The following is an 18857-nucleotide window of genomic DNA, read 5'->3' on the forward strand; positions in this document are numbered from 1 at the left end:
CACTAGTGGGTGGAACTAATGCACTCATTTTCGTTTTTCCTCCTTTTTTTATAGAAACGCAAATATACTTTTACGGTTATTCTAATTACTAAAGCTCTGCCATCTTATGATGCTAAATTAGCACCATCATATTATAAGGATATAAAAAATACTATGGCAATTTTATTTCCAAGGTGTCCATTGAGAGTTGATAACATTTACAACAATATATTGAAATAATAGTGTAGATTAGTGTACAATGTTTTATAATGATAATTTATTTTCTTTAGTGTCCTTTTCATTTAGCATATTTATATTGGCGACATCCAAGTTATTTCCCTGGCAATTAGTTACTTTTTAACTCAGTAACTAACTTAGTTACTATTTGTGGGAAGTAACTATAACTAATTGTTTTTTTAACGTAGCTATTATTGTTTATAAAAATAAGTTAGCATTATTATTGTTGATTCTGTTTTATTAATATATGGTAACACTAATATATATATATATATATATATATATATATATATATATATATATATATATATATAACTACATTATTAACTAACTATTATTAACTAAAAAACAGCAAAAGCCTTAGTTAAAAGTGAGAATTGGTCTCCAAACTAAAGTACGACACTGTATATGCTTGATGTTGTCATTTAACTGTTTTTATAATATCAATCAATCACTTTTATTTATATAGCACTTAATAATACAGATTGTATCAAAGCACTGAACAATATCTAACAGGAAAATGGAGTGATAGTAATATGATGAAAATAATTATTTTATTAAATGAAGAGACAGTCTCTGTAATTAAATCAAGTGTAATATTCGAATTTGTGTCATAGATGCTATGAGGAAAATGAATAGATATTATACAGAAACCAATAATTTAGTTTATTGTTCAAGTGCACTGCTGTACATCTAGCGATTCCTATCTCTTTTATTCAGTCTTGAAAACTTTTACTGCTTTCTAAACGACTATCTTCACCTTCAGTGCGAATCTTCAGGAGGTATCCTGCTGTTCTCCAGCACATAGTCAGCGATAGGAATGTAAATCTGATCTCATTTAGGAGTCCATGAGTCCGTAATGTGCTCAAATCTGCCATTAAGATATAGTGTTTCCCATAAGCAAGGCTTTCTGGGATTATGAGTCATCATCATTCTCCCGTCGCTTTCGGCACCTTCGGGTCGAGCAGAGACTCCATATGAAAGAACGACATATGTCACAGCGTTGTTCTTCCGAGAGGAGATAAATATAAGTGCGCAATAGGAAATCCTCTGTTCTGCTGCCTAAGCGCTTCTGAAAGTCTGCGTTATGAAGAAACACGTTCATGTTTACTCAGCAGTTTGTGCCATAAAGACACTTTACTTTGTAGTTCGATTTGATTAGAGCTTTGACAGCGTTGTATCTGAGCTCTTTATTCTGTCCAAGGCTTACATGTCTGTCATCATAACGTTTGATAAGATTGCACACCGTCCACTCAGCAGCGTGCAAAATAATGCATACTAAATGAGTCGTACTTGTATTATTGATGAAACGCTTAGCTGAGACATCAGATATATTCGGGAAGTCCTGCGGCGTGACATGCTAAAGATTTAAAGATTTTTGAACAGCTTTTTGCTAATTATTTTATAATTATTACGCATCCAGCTTTTATGGCTTCATATTAATTCTGAGACGACGTGGCACATTTGGACTTTTAAAAATGCATTTGTCACACTGCAGGACTACTTCACGTAATCTAAAGTCCATCGACACACTGTGCATTAAGTGAACCTCTGAACCTTTTTCACTTCTTTGCTTTATCTCTAATCATTAGTTTTTCATGTAGAGATTAATTTAATAGAAAACATGCTTATTTTATGGTGACGTTACTTCAGGCTCTCAGTACAATGGAGGAGTTTCATAACCTGGACCGTGACATTGAAGGATCGGCTAAACGCTGGAAGAAGTTTTCAGAGTCTGAATGTCCAGAGAAAGAGAAGTTCCCTCAGGAGTGGAAGAATAAGACATCGCTGCAGAGGTTGTGCATGATGAGAGCACTGCGGCCCGACAGAATGACCTACGCTGTCAGGTCAGATGTCAATCCGTTCGTCAGCGTTTCCAGACGCGATTTCCCAGGAATGTGTGAATTTCTGTTTAGATTTCCTCATTAACTGAAAAAACAAAAGTGTGAATCTTTACCTTAAATAAAGGCTCGATAAGTGAGTCAGATGGTGATTTGATGAAGCTCTGATGGATTCAGTTAATTTAGCCAGACTGATTCAAATCAATAGAGTAATTTGTTCATAAATCAGATCTCAATCGTATCTGTCCCATCCTAGTCAATGGACAGTATCATCTTTATATTCACTTTATAGATTTGGTCGTTCTGTGTTTCTACATTCCATGATGCTTGACCTTTAGGGAGACGCAGGCAGTGTTAATATAATAAGACAGAGCAGGCCAGTGTCTAAAACAATCAGTTTCCACAGATGCCCTGTGTGCTGACTTTGTTCTCTGTATTATGGTTCGGAAGTGCATCATTAATCTAAAGTCACTGTTAGTTCTGGCAGGTCACGTTAGTCAAGCTAACATCAGCTGATCGACGGTAATAGCAGCTTTGCATTGCTTAACCAATTATACACCTCCATCCCCAGCTCCCCTTTTTTAGTCAGGATTCAGCCTTCTGACTCTCCTTGAATCGACTAATTTCTATGTACATTCAAATATTGAACCTTAATTCTATATCTGCGATAAATTTATGTTGTTCCGTTCCGTTACCACCAATCCAAATGGTATTCTAACTCTCAGCCATCTTTGAAGATAGTGATCCTGACAGAATTACGGTATGATCATAATGGTTTCTTCAGTTTAAAAAAGCCAAACATGATTTTTTCACACTTTAGGGATTTTGTGGAGGAGAAACTCGGCAGCAAATACGTGATGGGGCGCTCACTGGACTTTGCTGTGTCATATGAGGAGTCAGGAGCCGCCACACCCATGTTCTTTATCCTGTCCCCTGGAGTCGACCCACTGAAGGACGTGGAGAAACACGGTACAGATTCATGCTGACCATTCGTGACCATTTACATCATTTCACCAAATGCTGCAGTAATCACCCGTGATTTTAAAGCTAAGGTGTCATTTTGGCATTTTCCAAATGTCATTTTGTTATTTTCAAAATGACCCTGTTAAGATCAGCAGATACCTGCAGTCCTGACCTACATCCTGTGTTTTTGCTGTCTTAAACTAAGCTTAATGTGTTTGAGAGAGTCTGTCAGTGTAAACAGGCTAATTACTATGTCCAGACTTTTCCTCAAAGGCTGATTTGAAGGTTTATTGATAGTCTTCCATGACCGACTGAGTGTGAGGCATCACATTAAATACGACTAATCGGATCACACACCAGACAATTACTGACCACACACAGCATACCTCAAATGACTTCAGATCTCACAGTCTTTTTTGTCCTTCCTAACAACATCCTTCAGGACGAAAACTGGGATACACGTTCGACAACAGAAATTTCCACAACGTTTCTCTGGGCCAGGGGCAGGAGGTGGTAGCAGAGCAGGCTCTGGATCTGGCTGCGAAAGAGGGGCACTGGGTCATTTTACAGGTACGACGCACAACAAACAAATAACAACCACCTCAAGCTCTTCTTCGGGACATTACTAACACACGTGGAGAGCATCGTAACCAGACCCACAGGTCTGGAGACAGTTCAGCTGTTTCGGCTTCAACCATAAAAACATTTCCATACTTGAAATTAAACAAATATCTAAAATACATTATTTGGATATTCATATATTTATACATTATCCATACATATAATCTCCGTTATGTATATGAAGTTCCAAATGTAGTTTCGGGAGAAGCCTAATCATTCAGTCAAGTCATCGCTACAAATATATATAAGCAGCAGTCATTGCACTGTTCCAGTGACAATTCTTCCATTATTCTATTTTGTTTTCCTTCATTTCATGCATACAAAAATAGGGGAAGGGAAGAAGCCTCCTTCTAGGACAGCAAGCCAGCCAATTTATCATTGTCTACCAGGACTGAATTGGCAGGCGATCTCATGAATTAATCATTCATTAAGTTATTCATTCTTTTATTTACCTTATTACAGTTACAAAATTCTAATTGTTGTCATTCTAAGTCAGAGTCTTTAGTCTAATTCTGTGCACCGAAAGCTCAAAACGGATTCCTTGTGTATGTAAGCATGGATGGTAATAAGTCTAAAGCCCCGTTCGATCACTATAAAGATAACAATTAGCGCTGTCAAACGATTAATCTTGATTAATCACATAAATGTTTTTTCGCATAATATGTGTGCGCTGTGTATATTTGTCTTTTTTATAAATACACACACATACAGTATATATTTTGAAAATCTTTGCATGTATATGCATTTAACATTGTAGCCGGAACCACTTCTCTCTGTGTATGTTTTTGATGAATCACACAGGTACTGGGCTATTCAGCAGTGGTATCTAAATATAAGCACTTATTATACGTGTACCCTAGTGATTGAGCACAAGCCAAAAACATGATTTGGAAAATGGATACATAGTGTACTCACTTATTATATACAATTTGTACATTGCAGCTTTAAACATATACAAGCATGTGTTTTTCTATATACATAATAAATATACACAGCATACGCACATATATTACTTTATCATTTTTTATATCATACTTTATCATCTTTATATTTTTTAATGTCAAGAACAATTTTTAGAACTATATCTTTATAGGTTGTTAATGGGACTTAATTCTGGGGCCGGCTTCACAAAAATCTTCTTAAGCAATGAATTAAACAATGTATTAAGATACACTCTAAGAAGTTTGTGAGAATTTTCTTAAGTGCAATTCTTGAAAAAAATCATAAGTCACCAAGTTTGTTCTTAAGAACATTTTTTTCTTAAGAAAAATAAGCAACAACGAATTAATTACAGCTACATTTTAATTGTATCACTTAATTATCCTGTTTTAAAGTAGCAGCCACATTGAATGTAAGCATGTGAGATGTGTTCGTTTATCGTCATTAAACCGTCAAGAGAGAAATTTATTTGTAGAAAAGCATAAACTACTTAGTTAATTTGACATGGATGACAAGAAAAAAACTTGGCACTAGGCAAGAGGTTCTTTTTGAGGAAATTAGTACAAGGAAGAAAGTAATTATTGGGAGTATAATATTGTAGTAGTTACACAGAAAGTTACAAGTTTGATAATTTTTTAATGTTTAATATATGGAAAAATTATAACTTCATTAAAAGTCTTACCCTTTATGGATCTATGACTAGTTGACAGTTATCTTAACTTTAAGAAGACATTTAAGATGATTTTTAAGATTCTTATCAAGGTTTTGTTTTAAGAACAATCTTAAGAAAAAAAGATAAGAATATTCTTAAGAAGAATTTTTGAGAAAACAAAATAGTCTTAACGTTTTTTTTTAAGTTAAATAATAAAAAGAAAATGGCAGATAAGAAGACATTTCTTCTTAAGAATGCTTTGCAAATCCAGCCCCTGATTCTTAAGTGCAGAAATAAAAAATGCAAAATGTTGTATAATAACTATAATATCATCTCATTTATTCTAAGACCTGGATGACAGTGGTGGAGAGATTCTGTACAGTTACAGCAAAGTACACCAGAGAGTGATAAGCTGCTGCTGCCTTCACCCTGACACTGTTAACATCGCATTCAGAATCGTTGTGTACTTTCCCCATAAATGTTTAAACCAGTGCGGTATGACAATAGCGTGTCTCAGATGAAGAATGCTGCTTGTGCATTAGCACTTAACTGGCAAAGCAAATGTCTGGGCAGCGTGTGCCTCCCGGCTGATTAATGACCTGTTGTGCCGTGCTGGGAGAGAGAAATGCCCCACACTCTTTCCGCCGCCGGCCCACGGAGGCAAACAGCCGCACTCCACTAATGAGTCCATTAGAGCGCCGCCATTTCATCCCAATGTCACTGTGAAGGCATAGCCCGCTCGGCCGCTGCTGCTCATTACACATATTAGTCTGGACGGCGTCCAGCAGCCGCCCAAATGTACAAATTGGCCATATATACACGGTTTGATTAAAAAACACAATCGTAATCAATATGTCAAGAAAACAAGTAGGACGGTGGTCTGAATTTGGATGCCTGCGATACGGACGTCTCTCATCTAGATGAACGTGCTGCATCATTGAACGCACAGGAACGAGGCTCCTGCGTAGAATCACAATGGCTTTTATCGACGGGGATGAAATGGCAGCCGAATGTGAACATCTTTACTCAATCCTCCGGTGATCCACCGCACGCTGCGCTGATCAGAAACGCGCTATTTAATTGTCTAAATCGATGGATCCATAGATTCCCATCTCCGTGCGGCCTTCCCACAATCTTCATCTGTCGTCTCATCTCCTGTTTCGGTCCACTTATGAATTCAGACTCAGGCTGGGAGACGGCGGGTCAATGGAAAGTTCCCCTCCAGTGAAGGTTAATTATATTGCAGCACACGGGGTCCCGGCCAGCAGAAATGCAGAAATCCACTCACTGTAGAGAGGCAATCAATCGCTAATACTAGAGCAGAAAATCCTCAGTCCTGGGAATCAAGTGGCTTAAAGTGACCAGGGTCCCCCTCCCGCTAGAAATGTACCCTTTTAGATACACAATGAGTAGAGACCTGGAGAGCAAGGTGAATTCGCTGAGGGACGACTATTACTTGAAAAGCGGCTGCCAGGATAGTGTTTAACTTTAATGGCTTTTCTGGAAGGAATATGCCGCATTCAGCCAGCCGTTATCAGGCTTTACGGGCAGATTCAGCAGGAAAGACCATTTACAACAGACATGCTGTATAAGGGAACAAATCTGTTGAAATAATCAAATTATGACTCACTGTGAAGTAGTCACATCAGTAGTGCATTTTTCAGTACAAATTATATGATAAACTTTATAAAGAATTCAAATGAATGTTAGAATGCCATGTATTCAGTAAGAATCATCTCACCTCCCAACAAAACACACTATGACATCTTCGTATTTTACACATTAGATGTGCCTGAGAAATTGCCTGCATTTTTCAGTTTTCAGCCAACGAGAGAAATCTCACCTGGGATAGTAAAAACTGCAGATGGCTCTGAAGCTTTTAGCTGCTGTTTCGTCTCAGAGAGACATTATGTGTGTCTGTGCCCTGGAGAAAGAAAGCCTTCATTTGTGTTGACAAGCTAAAAGTTAAAGCGGCACTTTGTTTTGTGGAGGCTTTCAGCTCATCCTCCTACTTTCAAGTCATTACCAGCCAATTGCAATATTGATATCATTTAGAGGTTTATTTTCTTTCATTTAAATCTTTCTGGGAATCAATAGCGCTGTTATAGTGATTTTAACACTGTGACAGTTCATTCAGCACAATGCTATATTCTGCAAATAACAGCATTAAGGAGGTAATTGTTTGTGCTCTTGCATTATCAGTCATTGTTATTTTCATAGTGCAGTTGTTTTTGTAACCAATTTCTCTTTTATGCATTAGACTTGTTTTCAAAATGCTAAATATTGTATTTTAGAGCTTAAGACAGTATAAAAGACATGTAAAACATGGTACTTTACATGTACAGAAAAAGGATTTTTACATTCCATTTACAAATGTCATACTGAAAAATAACGGCGTATGGCATGTTAATGCATCAGGGAATTGCTTGTTGTTTCAATTTATGTGACTTCTATACTAGAATATCCACTTGGTGGCTAAATGGCTGGGAACGCTGGAGAAGAAGCTAGAGCAGCATGCAGAGGGAAGCCACCAGAACTTCAGGGTGTTCATCAGTGCCGAGCCGTCCTCCTCGCCTGACGGCCATATTATCCCACAGGGCATCCTGGAGAACTCCATCAAGATCACCAATGAGCCGCCCATGGGCATGCATGCCAACCTGCACAAAGCTCTGGACAACTTCAACCAGGTAGAATGAGCTGTACATGTTCACACCACTCCAATAACACACAATGCAGGTATCCAACAGTCCTGTAGGAAGCTGCTCTGGATAAATGTGTTCTTGGTTGCTTATATACCACACTGACAGAGCTGAAAGTAGTATTCATTAGTATGAGTGAAAAATGCCCTGTCATATGATACAAAATTTTAAGACATTTATTGACCTTGACACACAGACTTGAGGCTCTGTAGAGGATTGATTGATTGATTGATTGATCTGTTTGTTCAGTTGTTTTTTTAAACATAAATAATATTTGATATTAGGACAGTTGTACTAATTTGATGCCATGTCAATAGATCAAAATGGCCATTATAGAGTGTGTATATATAAATTGCTTTTCTGTTGCATTTTTGAATAATGCAGGAGTAAAAGTATAATTTTACTAACCCATGTCATGTTTTCTGTGAAGTCCCATAAATCCAAATTGTGCTGTTTTGTTTATCTTGGATCTGGTTAATACAATAGTGGCCATCTGCGGGGCCTATTTTGCTTGTTATGAGAGAAACTCTGTTTGCTGCGCTACTGCTAATTAAAATTCTGCATGTGTTATCGATGAACCCAATCCGTGGCGTGACTTTCCAGCTTACTCTAGGCCGATTTAGCGTGCAGATGACTATCTGCCAGATCAGTGCTGTAGCAACACTCGTACTGTAGCTTTCCAGGAGGGTTCCTCTGCCGAACGAGTCACATTCTAGTCATGTACGCGTCTCGAAAGTAAATCAATGGCAGAGAAAAAGGCCTAAACAGCCCTCAAACTGTAGTAAGCAGCAGTAATCCAGAAAATGACAGCTACTTTCTTATTGACCTTTTCAGCTGTCCTGGCAAAGATCAGAGTCAATTGCTTCCTGTTGGCGTTGTCAAATTCAGGGCTAATGGAAATGATTTTTAACTCTTCATGATTGGTTTGATTGTGACGAGCTGTTTAACATGGCTACGGAGATCATAAACTCATTCTGTAGAGTGTGTGGATGTACAGCACGCTCAGATCTCTGGTGTTGCATGCAGAATGTTAATGGATCAGAGCTTCAGCTCCTTCTGCTCTATTATTAAAGCTCCTTAAGTCAGCCGCACCAGCACAGCGACATGTAAGAGCTCACACTACTGGAGACATATTCATAAGCAGAGAATATTTGCTTAACGGCATTATTGGGTTTCTTGTGCAAACAAACGAATCCCATGAGGTGGAGATGCCATTTAGACCTCAACCCCACACACATATACACACTGATTGAAGTTGTTTCAAATAATGAGCCCGGCGATGAAAGCTCTGACAAGCAGTGACAATTAAAAAGGAATCTCAGCTCCTAAATATATTGGAATAGAGTCATTCTTTTGTCTGTCCTAATGCCTGGTGTCCACTGGGAACGCTGACAATGAAAGAACAACGCAAAGGTTTTTACTTTCAACGTTTTCTCTTTGTTCTTCGGTCGGTGCTTGTTGGCAGAATGTGAAGCGTGATACCGATGTGTCCTAATTGACAGGATACTCTGGAGATGTGCGCCCGCGAGAACGAGTTCAAAAGCATCCTCTTCGCACTGTGTTACTTCCACGCGGTGGTGGCGGAGCGAAGGAAGTTCGGCCCTCAGGGCTGGAACCGGAGTTACCCGTTCAACACCGGAGACCTGACCATCTCCGTCAACGTGCTCTACAACTATCTGGAGGCCAACACCAAGGTGAGAGAAGCAGAGTTTATTTATGTGAGTGCACTTATTGAACTAGAGAGAGTGAAACGCCTGCTGACATACGCTGTGTTAAAAGAGACTGATGTGGGTCTGGAGCGTGTGTAATTACTCACCCACACCTACACAACAACCTGCTCCCAATTTAATATTCATGCCCTTCATTGCACCTAGCAATTAAGCATCACTGCTTGCTTTTATGGCAAAAACCCAGCGCTAAAGAGCTATGGACTCAAACTAGATCGCCATTTCCTGAAGGAAATAGCAGTGCGAGGCAGCAGAGCAGTGTTAGATACATTTGGTTCAGTGTAATGATGCGTTAAAGCCATTGTCATGATTTTCAGCAAGGTCCATGTTTCACTCAAACGCTGCGTATGACTATAGCTATAAAAGCTTTAAATATATGCTACAACACCACATACACCAGTACAACACCAATCACAAAACATCCATTACAAGGGTAATTCAGAATGCTAATGTAGCTGTTAGTTACGATTTGGTTACTGAATAATCTGTTAAAGTCAATGGGAGGTTTTCAAACCTTTAAAGGGATGGTTCACCCAAAAATCCAAAATGAGTAAGCATATCCAGCCTTATGTTTTACACAGACTGAAAGACAATAGTATTTTATGCTGTCAATATCCAAAATGGACAAATACATTCACCAAATAGCATAATATTCCAGCAGCAAGGGATCATCAGTGGACTATGGCTTGAATTTCCATCTGGGTCCAGAAGGCTTGGAACATAGTATGCAGTCATATTGTTTTCATTTGGGCTGGGTTTGCTTATTTGTTTTTTAATTAAAAAAAAAGATGAAAAAGAAAAAAGTTATATTTTTGGCAGTTGTAAAGGCCCTTTCACTCCAAAAGTGAAATTAATAAACCTCAGGCTGAAAGAAATGCCTCTGCACCTTACTCTCTCAACATAGGACAGGGAAACAAATGAACTAGGTTTGCATATTTGTAACTCTGATATTTTGTAATTCATTATTTGTAGTAGTTCATTATTTTACTGGGTACTTAAAAGTAATCTGATTGCTTAACTCGCATTACTTGTTATGCATTGCCATGCAACGCTGTATAAATCACCATCTAGATATATTATATTGAAAACAGAAGCTCAAGCATTGTAGATCTCGTTTAGTGTTTCACAAATGGAGCAAATTGTTTGGAAAAACCACAACCAGAACGTATGAATCCAGAGCTTTGTGCACTTTAATTATGCACATTTTGAGACTTAGTAATTCAAAAACCACATTTGAAAGCTCTCTTTGCAACAGGCCAGTGACTGTGGTGCACCAACAAACAGAGATGGAGTTGAATATATAATGAGCTGCTCTTCTTTCCTGCTCCTCTGACGCATTTTAGCTTTGCTCTCCAATCGTTTTGCCCACACTCCATCTCTGCAGGTCACAGTCCTCACATTAACCTCCTCTCACCTGGGAATGGCTTCATCTGGCTCCGGCTCTGCGCCGTCACACACCCACATTAGCTTAATCACATTACTCAGAGAAGCCGTTCAGACTCGGCCGTAACATGCATCCGCAGGGGCTGCAGAGTATGAAGCTCAACACATGCTAGAGAATGAATGAGTCTCATATACCTCAAACACACTCTTGGGAGCAGTGATATACCTCAGAAGAGCAGCTTAGTGCTTTCAGTGCTGCGGTTTAGTGGTTTAGACTAGGTCAGGTTTGAACTGTCATCTCTTTATCTAGGTGCCCTATGATGACCTACGCTATCTCTTTGGTGAGATCATGTATGGAGGTCACATCACTGATGACTGGGACCGCAGGCTGTGCCGCACGTATCTGGAGGAGTTCATCAAGCCAGAGATGATGGAGGGAGAGCTGTATCTGGCGCCTGGCTTCCGTCTGCCGGGAAACATGGATTACAATGGGTATCATCAGGTAAAGAGATTCACCAAACCTGGTCTGCCTTACAAAACCCATATCTGTGGAACGTAAAGCTGTGGGGGTATAAGTGTGTCATATCAGTAATGATTTCAGTGATAAGTGCAGATGATTAGGATCTGATGGAAGTGCAGCAATGGGTCACTACACCTGGGGTCAGACTCGGACCTGTGAAAACCCTGGGGTTTAGTTATACGCTTGCATGAATATTTATATCTGCAATAGACTTATATTGCTAAAATAACACAATACAAAAAACATGAAATTGTTAACAATTTAAAAGTTACACTAGTTTTACAAATCTGTAATATAGAGTTGACGCAAACCAACACATTGTTATATGCAAAAGTTTATTCAGTTTTAATTTTCAGTGGTTTTTACAAAGATTGCTGGAAAATGTTAAAATTGATGGCATCTTGAAATTGATTTATTTTAATAGTGACTGATGATACATTGACTATTCCAAGATGGCAGATGAGCCATCATGTCTGGAACTGTCTAATGTGGCATCTATCTATACATATTGTATCTAAAGTTACATTGTGATGTACTGATAATGTACTCTAGGTGCCTGGGGTTCAAAACTTACCTAAATTTAACTTGCTAATGTAGCCGGTGATTCTCAGCTTTCATAATTTTCATAATTTTGTTTTCCAAAAAGCAATACGAATTTGGAGCGACAGGATGGTGAGTAAATATATGTGACGTGCGTGCGTGACATCAGTCCTACTTATTATTAGGTGGCCTTAACTACTATGTGCTTACATTTAAATTAATTATTTGGTACAATGCACTTATTGTGTACGTACATGTTTTTACATTGTACTTATATATTTTAAAATACCTATATGTAATTTATAATTACACTGTTTGACCCATCTCTTAAACCTACCCATACCACCAAATCTGTCCTTTATACCACCTCAATAGTGTTGCAGTATAAGTACATTGTACTTATTTTTTTTTTATGTATGTACATAGTAGTTAAGGCCACCTAATATAAAGTGTGACCAAATTATCTGTTAATGGAAAATTTTCTTTGGAACTAATGTGATTTCTGCATTAAAAGTTGCATCCTAAATGCCTGTTAAGATGTCTGAGTTTGAATGACACTTCTGAGTGTTTTGTGACATTTTGTGTGATTGGCATTGCTCTCTCACATCTCACAGATTAGAACACCGCTAATTAACAAAGCCTCTTTTCTGTCATCCCATCAAATATCAGGGGTGCTTTGTCATGCATGGCCGATATTTTGGCACTAACAGTATAACATTGCATTAGGGTTCATCATTAGGATTGAAGGCTCGTGTTGGCTTGTATTTTCGTGTGTTTGTTTGTGTGAATGTCTGCGGTGATCCCGAGGCTCGCTGTCGTTTTAAATCGTCACGGTGGTTCCTAAAAGACACATCATAGACGAGAGGCCCAGTGGACTGGATGAATATGTCTTCATGTTTAATGTGTTTTTCAGTCTACTGATGATCGCAGCACCGCTTCATTACAGCTGCACACCTCATCACCTCCCTCTGAATCTGTTTCAGTACATCGATGGAGCTCTTCCCCCCGAGTCCCCGTACTTATACGGCCTGCACCCGAACGCAGAGATCGGTTTCCTCACTCAGACGTCCGAGAAGCTCTTCCGCACCGTGCTGGAAATGCAGCCCAGAGACGGAGGATCGGGAGAGGGAACGGCCGGAACACGTGACGAGAAGGTTCTGGAGAAGCACATTCGACTGAAAAACACTTTCACCACATTATTTAGCCACGATTTGTAATAGTGAGAAAAGGGGAAGAGTAACATTAATATTTCAAAGTATTGCAATGTTTTACCTCTTGATACTGTATCGATGTTCTCAGAGTAAAAAAAAATCAATACTTGTTAAATATTCCACATGAATGTTTTGAGGGAAAAAGGAGATGAACACACGCTGAATTTCTTTTTGATCCAATTCCAAACTCAGTACAAGCTAAAAATATACTTGTACAGGGGCGTCTAGTTTCCACTGGGGAAACTTCAACTAGCAAGTACAACCCCACAATATTTATGCCATGTTTTTTTGGAGACGTGTAGAATTATACATTAATTATATTCATTGTGTTTAGAGATTTTATGATAAGCGCTATATTCCCATCTGAAACATGCAACTAGGACCAATCATCTGCACAAAATGACTAAAGACTAGTTTAATTTTGCATGAGTAGCGTGCAAATCTTTCTACGTGCTGTTCAGTGTGCGTCAAACAGGTAAAAAGTTTGTGCAAGCTTCTCCAATCAATTCAGCATGCAACCCATTCTAGGATTCTAGGAATCATTTACTACTTACTAAAGGAGAATCGATAAGAACAAATCAAAATTAACAACACAACCTAACATCATCCTGCACCAACATAGCGATGAAGAACTTTTAATGTACTGATGGTCATATATATATATATATATATATATATATATATATATATATATATATATATATATATATATATATATATATATAAAAATAATATATTGCTATTTTTCATAATACTATCGAAACAGAAATACAATGAAAGTAAACATAGTAATGCACCAATGCTCTTACCTATAATTAAAGCTTTACGCAGTAAAAGCTACAATTAAATAAATATGAGAAATTTTCATAATTAATCCTCTGGGTCTCCAAACAATCAATTTTCTAAGTTATTTTATAAACCATCTTCACAAGCATAAATTAAAAGTAAGCTACCACAAAGACCAAAAAAAAAGACAAAGATGAGCTCATCTCAGAGTCTTAGTTACATTTAACCTCATTAAACTCTCAGAGTGTGAATGTGCTCTCTGTAAGGTTCACGGTGATCCCATCGTCATGTCCGGAGACAGACTCTGATCAGCGCTCGTGTCTGAAGAGGTTAAACTCTGCTCATTTCTCAGCAGTGGCTGCTTTCGGAGGCCTTTGACATTTAAGAGATTAGATATGGGAGTCGTGGAAGAGTGCAGGAATGCATTATGACAGCTGACCTTTTTTAGTTAAGAGATTGGGATTTGTAAGCAATGAGCGCTTTGCATTAACTCCTCATGTATCTGACATAGACAAATAGATCTACTGAGAGGACGTCATTAAAGAGCCCAGACCGAGCTGTCAGTTATACGTCCTCGGGCTGTGTCTGAAATCAGTCGGTCACTCATTCGGTGACGTTGATTTAATGGAGACGGTTGCTTTGTTACCTTGATTGTCATATATCATATATTTGTTGACTATTGTTAGTATTTATTCTACTAAATCCTTCTCATGTTTCTGTGCTCTGAGAAGAGATCTGTCCCTAAGCAGTAATGCATTCATCAATAACATGATCAGACTTATTAGATGATTGCATTGCCTGCAGGCTAATTAAATATTTGATTCATCCTGCAAATGATCATTTCCTCTGTGTGCAATGTTCTGATTTACCAATAATGTTACCTCAGTAAATTAGTGAGCCAAGAAAGATAAAAACACTTATGGTAATGAAAAAAAAAATTACCAACCTGTATAATTTTTCAGTAAAATCATTATAGTTTAATCAGTGGATGGTGTATTACTTTAAGTGATTCAAGTGTTCAGTGTGATTGATTGATTGATTGATTGATGATAGCAGTCACTGACGTGTGTCTGTGTGTCCAGGTGAAAGCAGCTCTGGATGAGATCCTTGAGAAGCTTCCGGAGGAGTTCAATATGACGGAGATGATGGGGAAGGTGGAGGAAAGGACGCCATATATAGTTGTGGCGTTCCAGGAGTGTGAGCGAATGAATTTCCTGACACAAGAAATCAAACGCTCTCTAAAAGAGCTCAATCTAGGCCTGAAGGTTAGACGCACACACTCACGCACAGACACCTGTAACTGAATGGCTTGCTGTTGTTCTGAGTTTCCAACCCCTTTTGTCTGCTGTTGCACGGATCTCATCACCACATCAAATGCTGATCAGGTGGTTGAATGATTTTTATGCCATATTATTAAAATCTGATATGCAGTCAGTTATTGCTTTCTTCGCACACCTGCTAGAATGACACATCTGTCTCTTTCCTGGTGCTTGGTAACGGCAGAAATTAAATCGCTAGAGAGAGTCATGTTGCTCTTTTCAGACCTATTTTAACTGCATTAAACCCCTGAATGATGGTAAGCCTTATGAAGAAAAGACAACTATTAACTAACGCACGATTCTGGCCTTGGCAGATTCAATAGGGAGTCACTGAGATGATTTCTATTACTGTGGATCACCTACTGAAATGACTGAAGCTCTTTATTGTGTCATCTGAGACCCAACATGGAAAAATAAATCTAAATTATTCACATATTCCTAGATGTGTTTGACACCACGTTGCATTGTGGGAAATATTATGTTATGAAAACAAAAGTATAAAAAGACAGTGTGACACAGAGATTCATGGAATGAGGGTAAACACATTTTAGATGCATTTTTATGTTTATGCTTCATATATATTCATATTCAGCTGTGACTTTTCCATTAAAAACCAATTATGCTATATGGAGTGTGAAAAAGCATGTTCTTAGTCCCTGTCGTTTAAAGGGCTCATATCGTGAAGAATCACATTTGAAATCTTAAATGCAAACTAAAAAATGCAAAAAAAAAAGGCTCAAACTTGACTTTCAAATGTCTGTTTGTTTACATTAGCCCCTAACATTTTCAAGCATGCCTGTTGATTTATTCTGTCCACTTATGACTGAATTTGTTTTAGTCACAAAAACAACATGCTGCACCTGTTTTATCTACTTTAAATGGCAAACACTAAAAGATCGTCTCAGCATGGCACAACAGAGCAAGGCTACGTTATTTTACTTGGAAATAATCATTTTATTTGTTTTTAGGATTTCTGAACATTTGGGAAAAAAAACATGTTTTCACACGAATCAGAAATGATTAAGTCATGCTGTTTCTAGGCTGACCCTAATGTTTCTCTCTCAGGGCGAGCTCACAATGACCACCGACATGGAGAATCTCCAGAACGCCATCTACCTGGACCAGGTGCCCGAGTCCTGGACCAAACGCGCCTATCCGTCTATATCCGGACTGGCTATCTGGTTCACGGACCTCCTGAACCGCATCAAGGAGCTGGAGATCTGGACGTCTGACTTCTCCCTGCCCTCAGTGGTGTGGCTGGCCGGCTTCTTCAACCCGCAGTCCTTCCTGACGGCCATCATGCAGTCCATGGCTCGCCGCAACGAGTGGCCTCTGGACAAGATGAGCCTGCAGTGCGATGTGACCAAGAAGAACCGCGAGGACTTCAGCTCGCCGCCACGAGAAGGAGCCTACATCCATGGCCTGTTCATGGAGGGCGCCCGATGGGACACTCAGGTCAGATTTGTTTTATTAGTCTTGAGAAGGAGTAATATAGCAAAGTCGACAACATAATTTTCCTCTGTCCTCGTGCTTCACGGTTTTGTAGAGTAGACAGAGGGGTTAAGATGTGCTAGAAGGGGTGCTGTCATCCGTGAACAGATCTGTAATATACAGCTGCATGCCATTCAAATATACTGTATATACCCAAAAATAATGGCATAACAGGAAAAAACAACAAAAAAATCTAAGTAAGTTGTCTGCATGGCATGAAAAAATTATCTTATGTAATAAATTTGTAATTGAATGTTTCAGACCTCATTTTAATTCAAATCAACCAATTGTGATAGTGAGCTTTGGCTTTAAAATATTAGTATATTCTATAAATAAATTATATACTAGGTAATATACTAGGTTCATATTAGAAATATGAATTACATTCATGTTCATTTAATTTGGTTTCATATATTTATTTATTTATTTATTTTCATGACACAGATGTCCATATTTCTGTGTCAGTTTTTGGCTGCTTTCCAATCAGGCACATTAGTTTCATCTCTTTTCTCTTTCTCTGGAGGTCAGGTGAAGTCAGTAAAATAAGCAGTGACACAGTAAGTTCCTCTACAGAGCGCAGCTGAATCGTTCATTAATATTTTACTGCATCTGTAAGATTTACTGGCTTAAATTCACACTGACTACATAGTCGTGAAAAATTAATCAGGAGTTTTAAACACTGACCAGCGTTTCTGATGAACGAGGCAGCAGTTTCTGCTCTTTTAAATCCAAATAAAAACGAACATCGGGGCTGATTTTATTCCCCGGCCTTTGAAGAACCCTAGAGGAGCATCAGCATGTAGAGCATCACCTGAGATTCTCCAGCTGAGGCTATAATGATGCCAGCTGGATATTAACCAGCATTGTTTGCTTAATTTGCCAATTGATTTGGTTAAATGAGTTGATTCTGAGAGCTGTCACTTTAACACTCGCTCACACCGGTCTGCAGAAACACACACACATGCTTCAGCACAGACCCACAACAAAGAGTCTGTTTGCACCATTAGCGCTCTAATGAATGGAAATGCATGCGGCTTTCTGGTAATGTCTCTAAAAACCAGTTTTAATTACGCACAGGAAGATTTTAATCACTGCGCCCCTCGACTGTTTTCCGCCGTACGTCTTCGATGAACTTAAACTTAGATTCAGGATGCCTTTTGCCCTTTGGGAAAAGCTATTCCAGCTTATCCAAGTGTGAAAGCATATAAGTGGAGATGGAGGATCTGGCCTCATTTATATGAATGAGATTTAACACCTATTGCGACGACATCAAACACATAGGCATATACGTGATGGCCTATATACATAACATTATTCTTATCGTTAAGTTATCGTATGGCTTATTTCTAAAGATATTCTCTTAGCTGATGAATTAGTGTAATCAGCTTAGAGAGTTATTAAAAAGACATTTTCAGGCCCTGTAGAAGATCTAACATGAGTTCCTCGTAACGTCTGCTAGATGTGCAAGGACGCTTTCAGTGTTTTACTGACTTTATTTATTCAAAGAGTCGTAAAACTATCAGTCTTTTAAAGCACAATAAACTTTTACTGCAGCCACGAGACAATTAGAGTGAAATCATAAACAGCGTCCTCTGTGGAGCACTGCAATGTCAACATTATTTGCATTTATCCCTTTAATACTTGCAATCTTTGGTCTGTCGTTTGTGGAACAGAAGAGGATTAATGAATTCATGAACCACCCGAAACATCCTGCATCTGAACTCCTGCAAGTTTCCCTGTTCAGAGAGACTGTGGCGTTACTGCAAGAGTTTTCAGTTTAGTGAAGGACGATTCAAACTTTCCACATAATTCTGTAATACTGTTTAGTTAAATTGGTGGGGGTTTTTTTGTTTGTTAGTTTTTTTTGACACTATAATCATTTTCTTTGATACAGTTAAGTAAAAGCACTATGAAATACATTTCAGACATCAAATCTGAGTTGATGAGCC

General features: G+C 38.4%; 1 protein-coding gene across 1 annotated transcript in view; it reads left to right on the forward strand.

Moving 5' to 3' along the window:
• The window catches only part of dnah9 (dynein, axonemal, heavy chain 9), an 86767-nt gene that overhangs the window by 62100 nt on the left and 5810 nt on the right, over nt 1-18857 (forward strand). The window contains 9 exon segments of the mRNA XM_043230011.1: nt 1870-2063; nt 2878-3026; nt 3463-3590; nt 7692-7919; nt 9434-9625; nt 11352-11543; nt 13085-13255; nt 15181-15363; nt 16483-16872. Coding sequence (XP_043085946.1) covers nt 1870-2063; nt 2878-3026; nt 3463-3590; nt 7692-7919; nt 9434-9625; nt 11352-11543; nt 13085-13255; nt 15181-15363; nt 16483-16872 — 1827 coding nt within the window.

This window comes from Puntigrus tetrazona, unplaced genomic scaffold (genome assembly GCF_018831695.1).
Source record: "Puntigrus tetrazona isolate hp1 unplaced genomic scaffold, ASM1883169v1 S000000130, whole genome shotgun sequence".
Classification (NCBI taxonomy): Eukaryota; Metazoa; Chordata; class Actinopteri; order Cypriniformes; family Cyprinidae; genus Puntigrus; species Puntigrus tetrazona.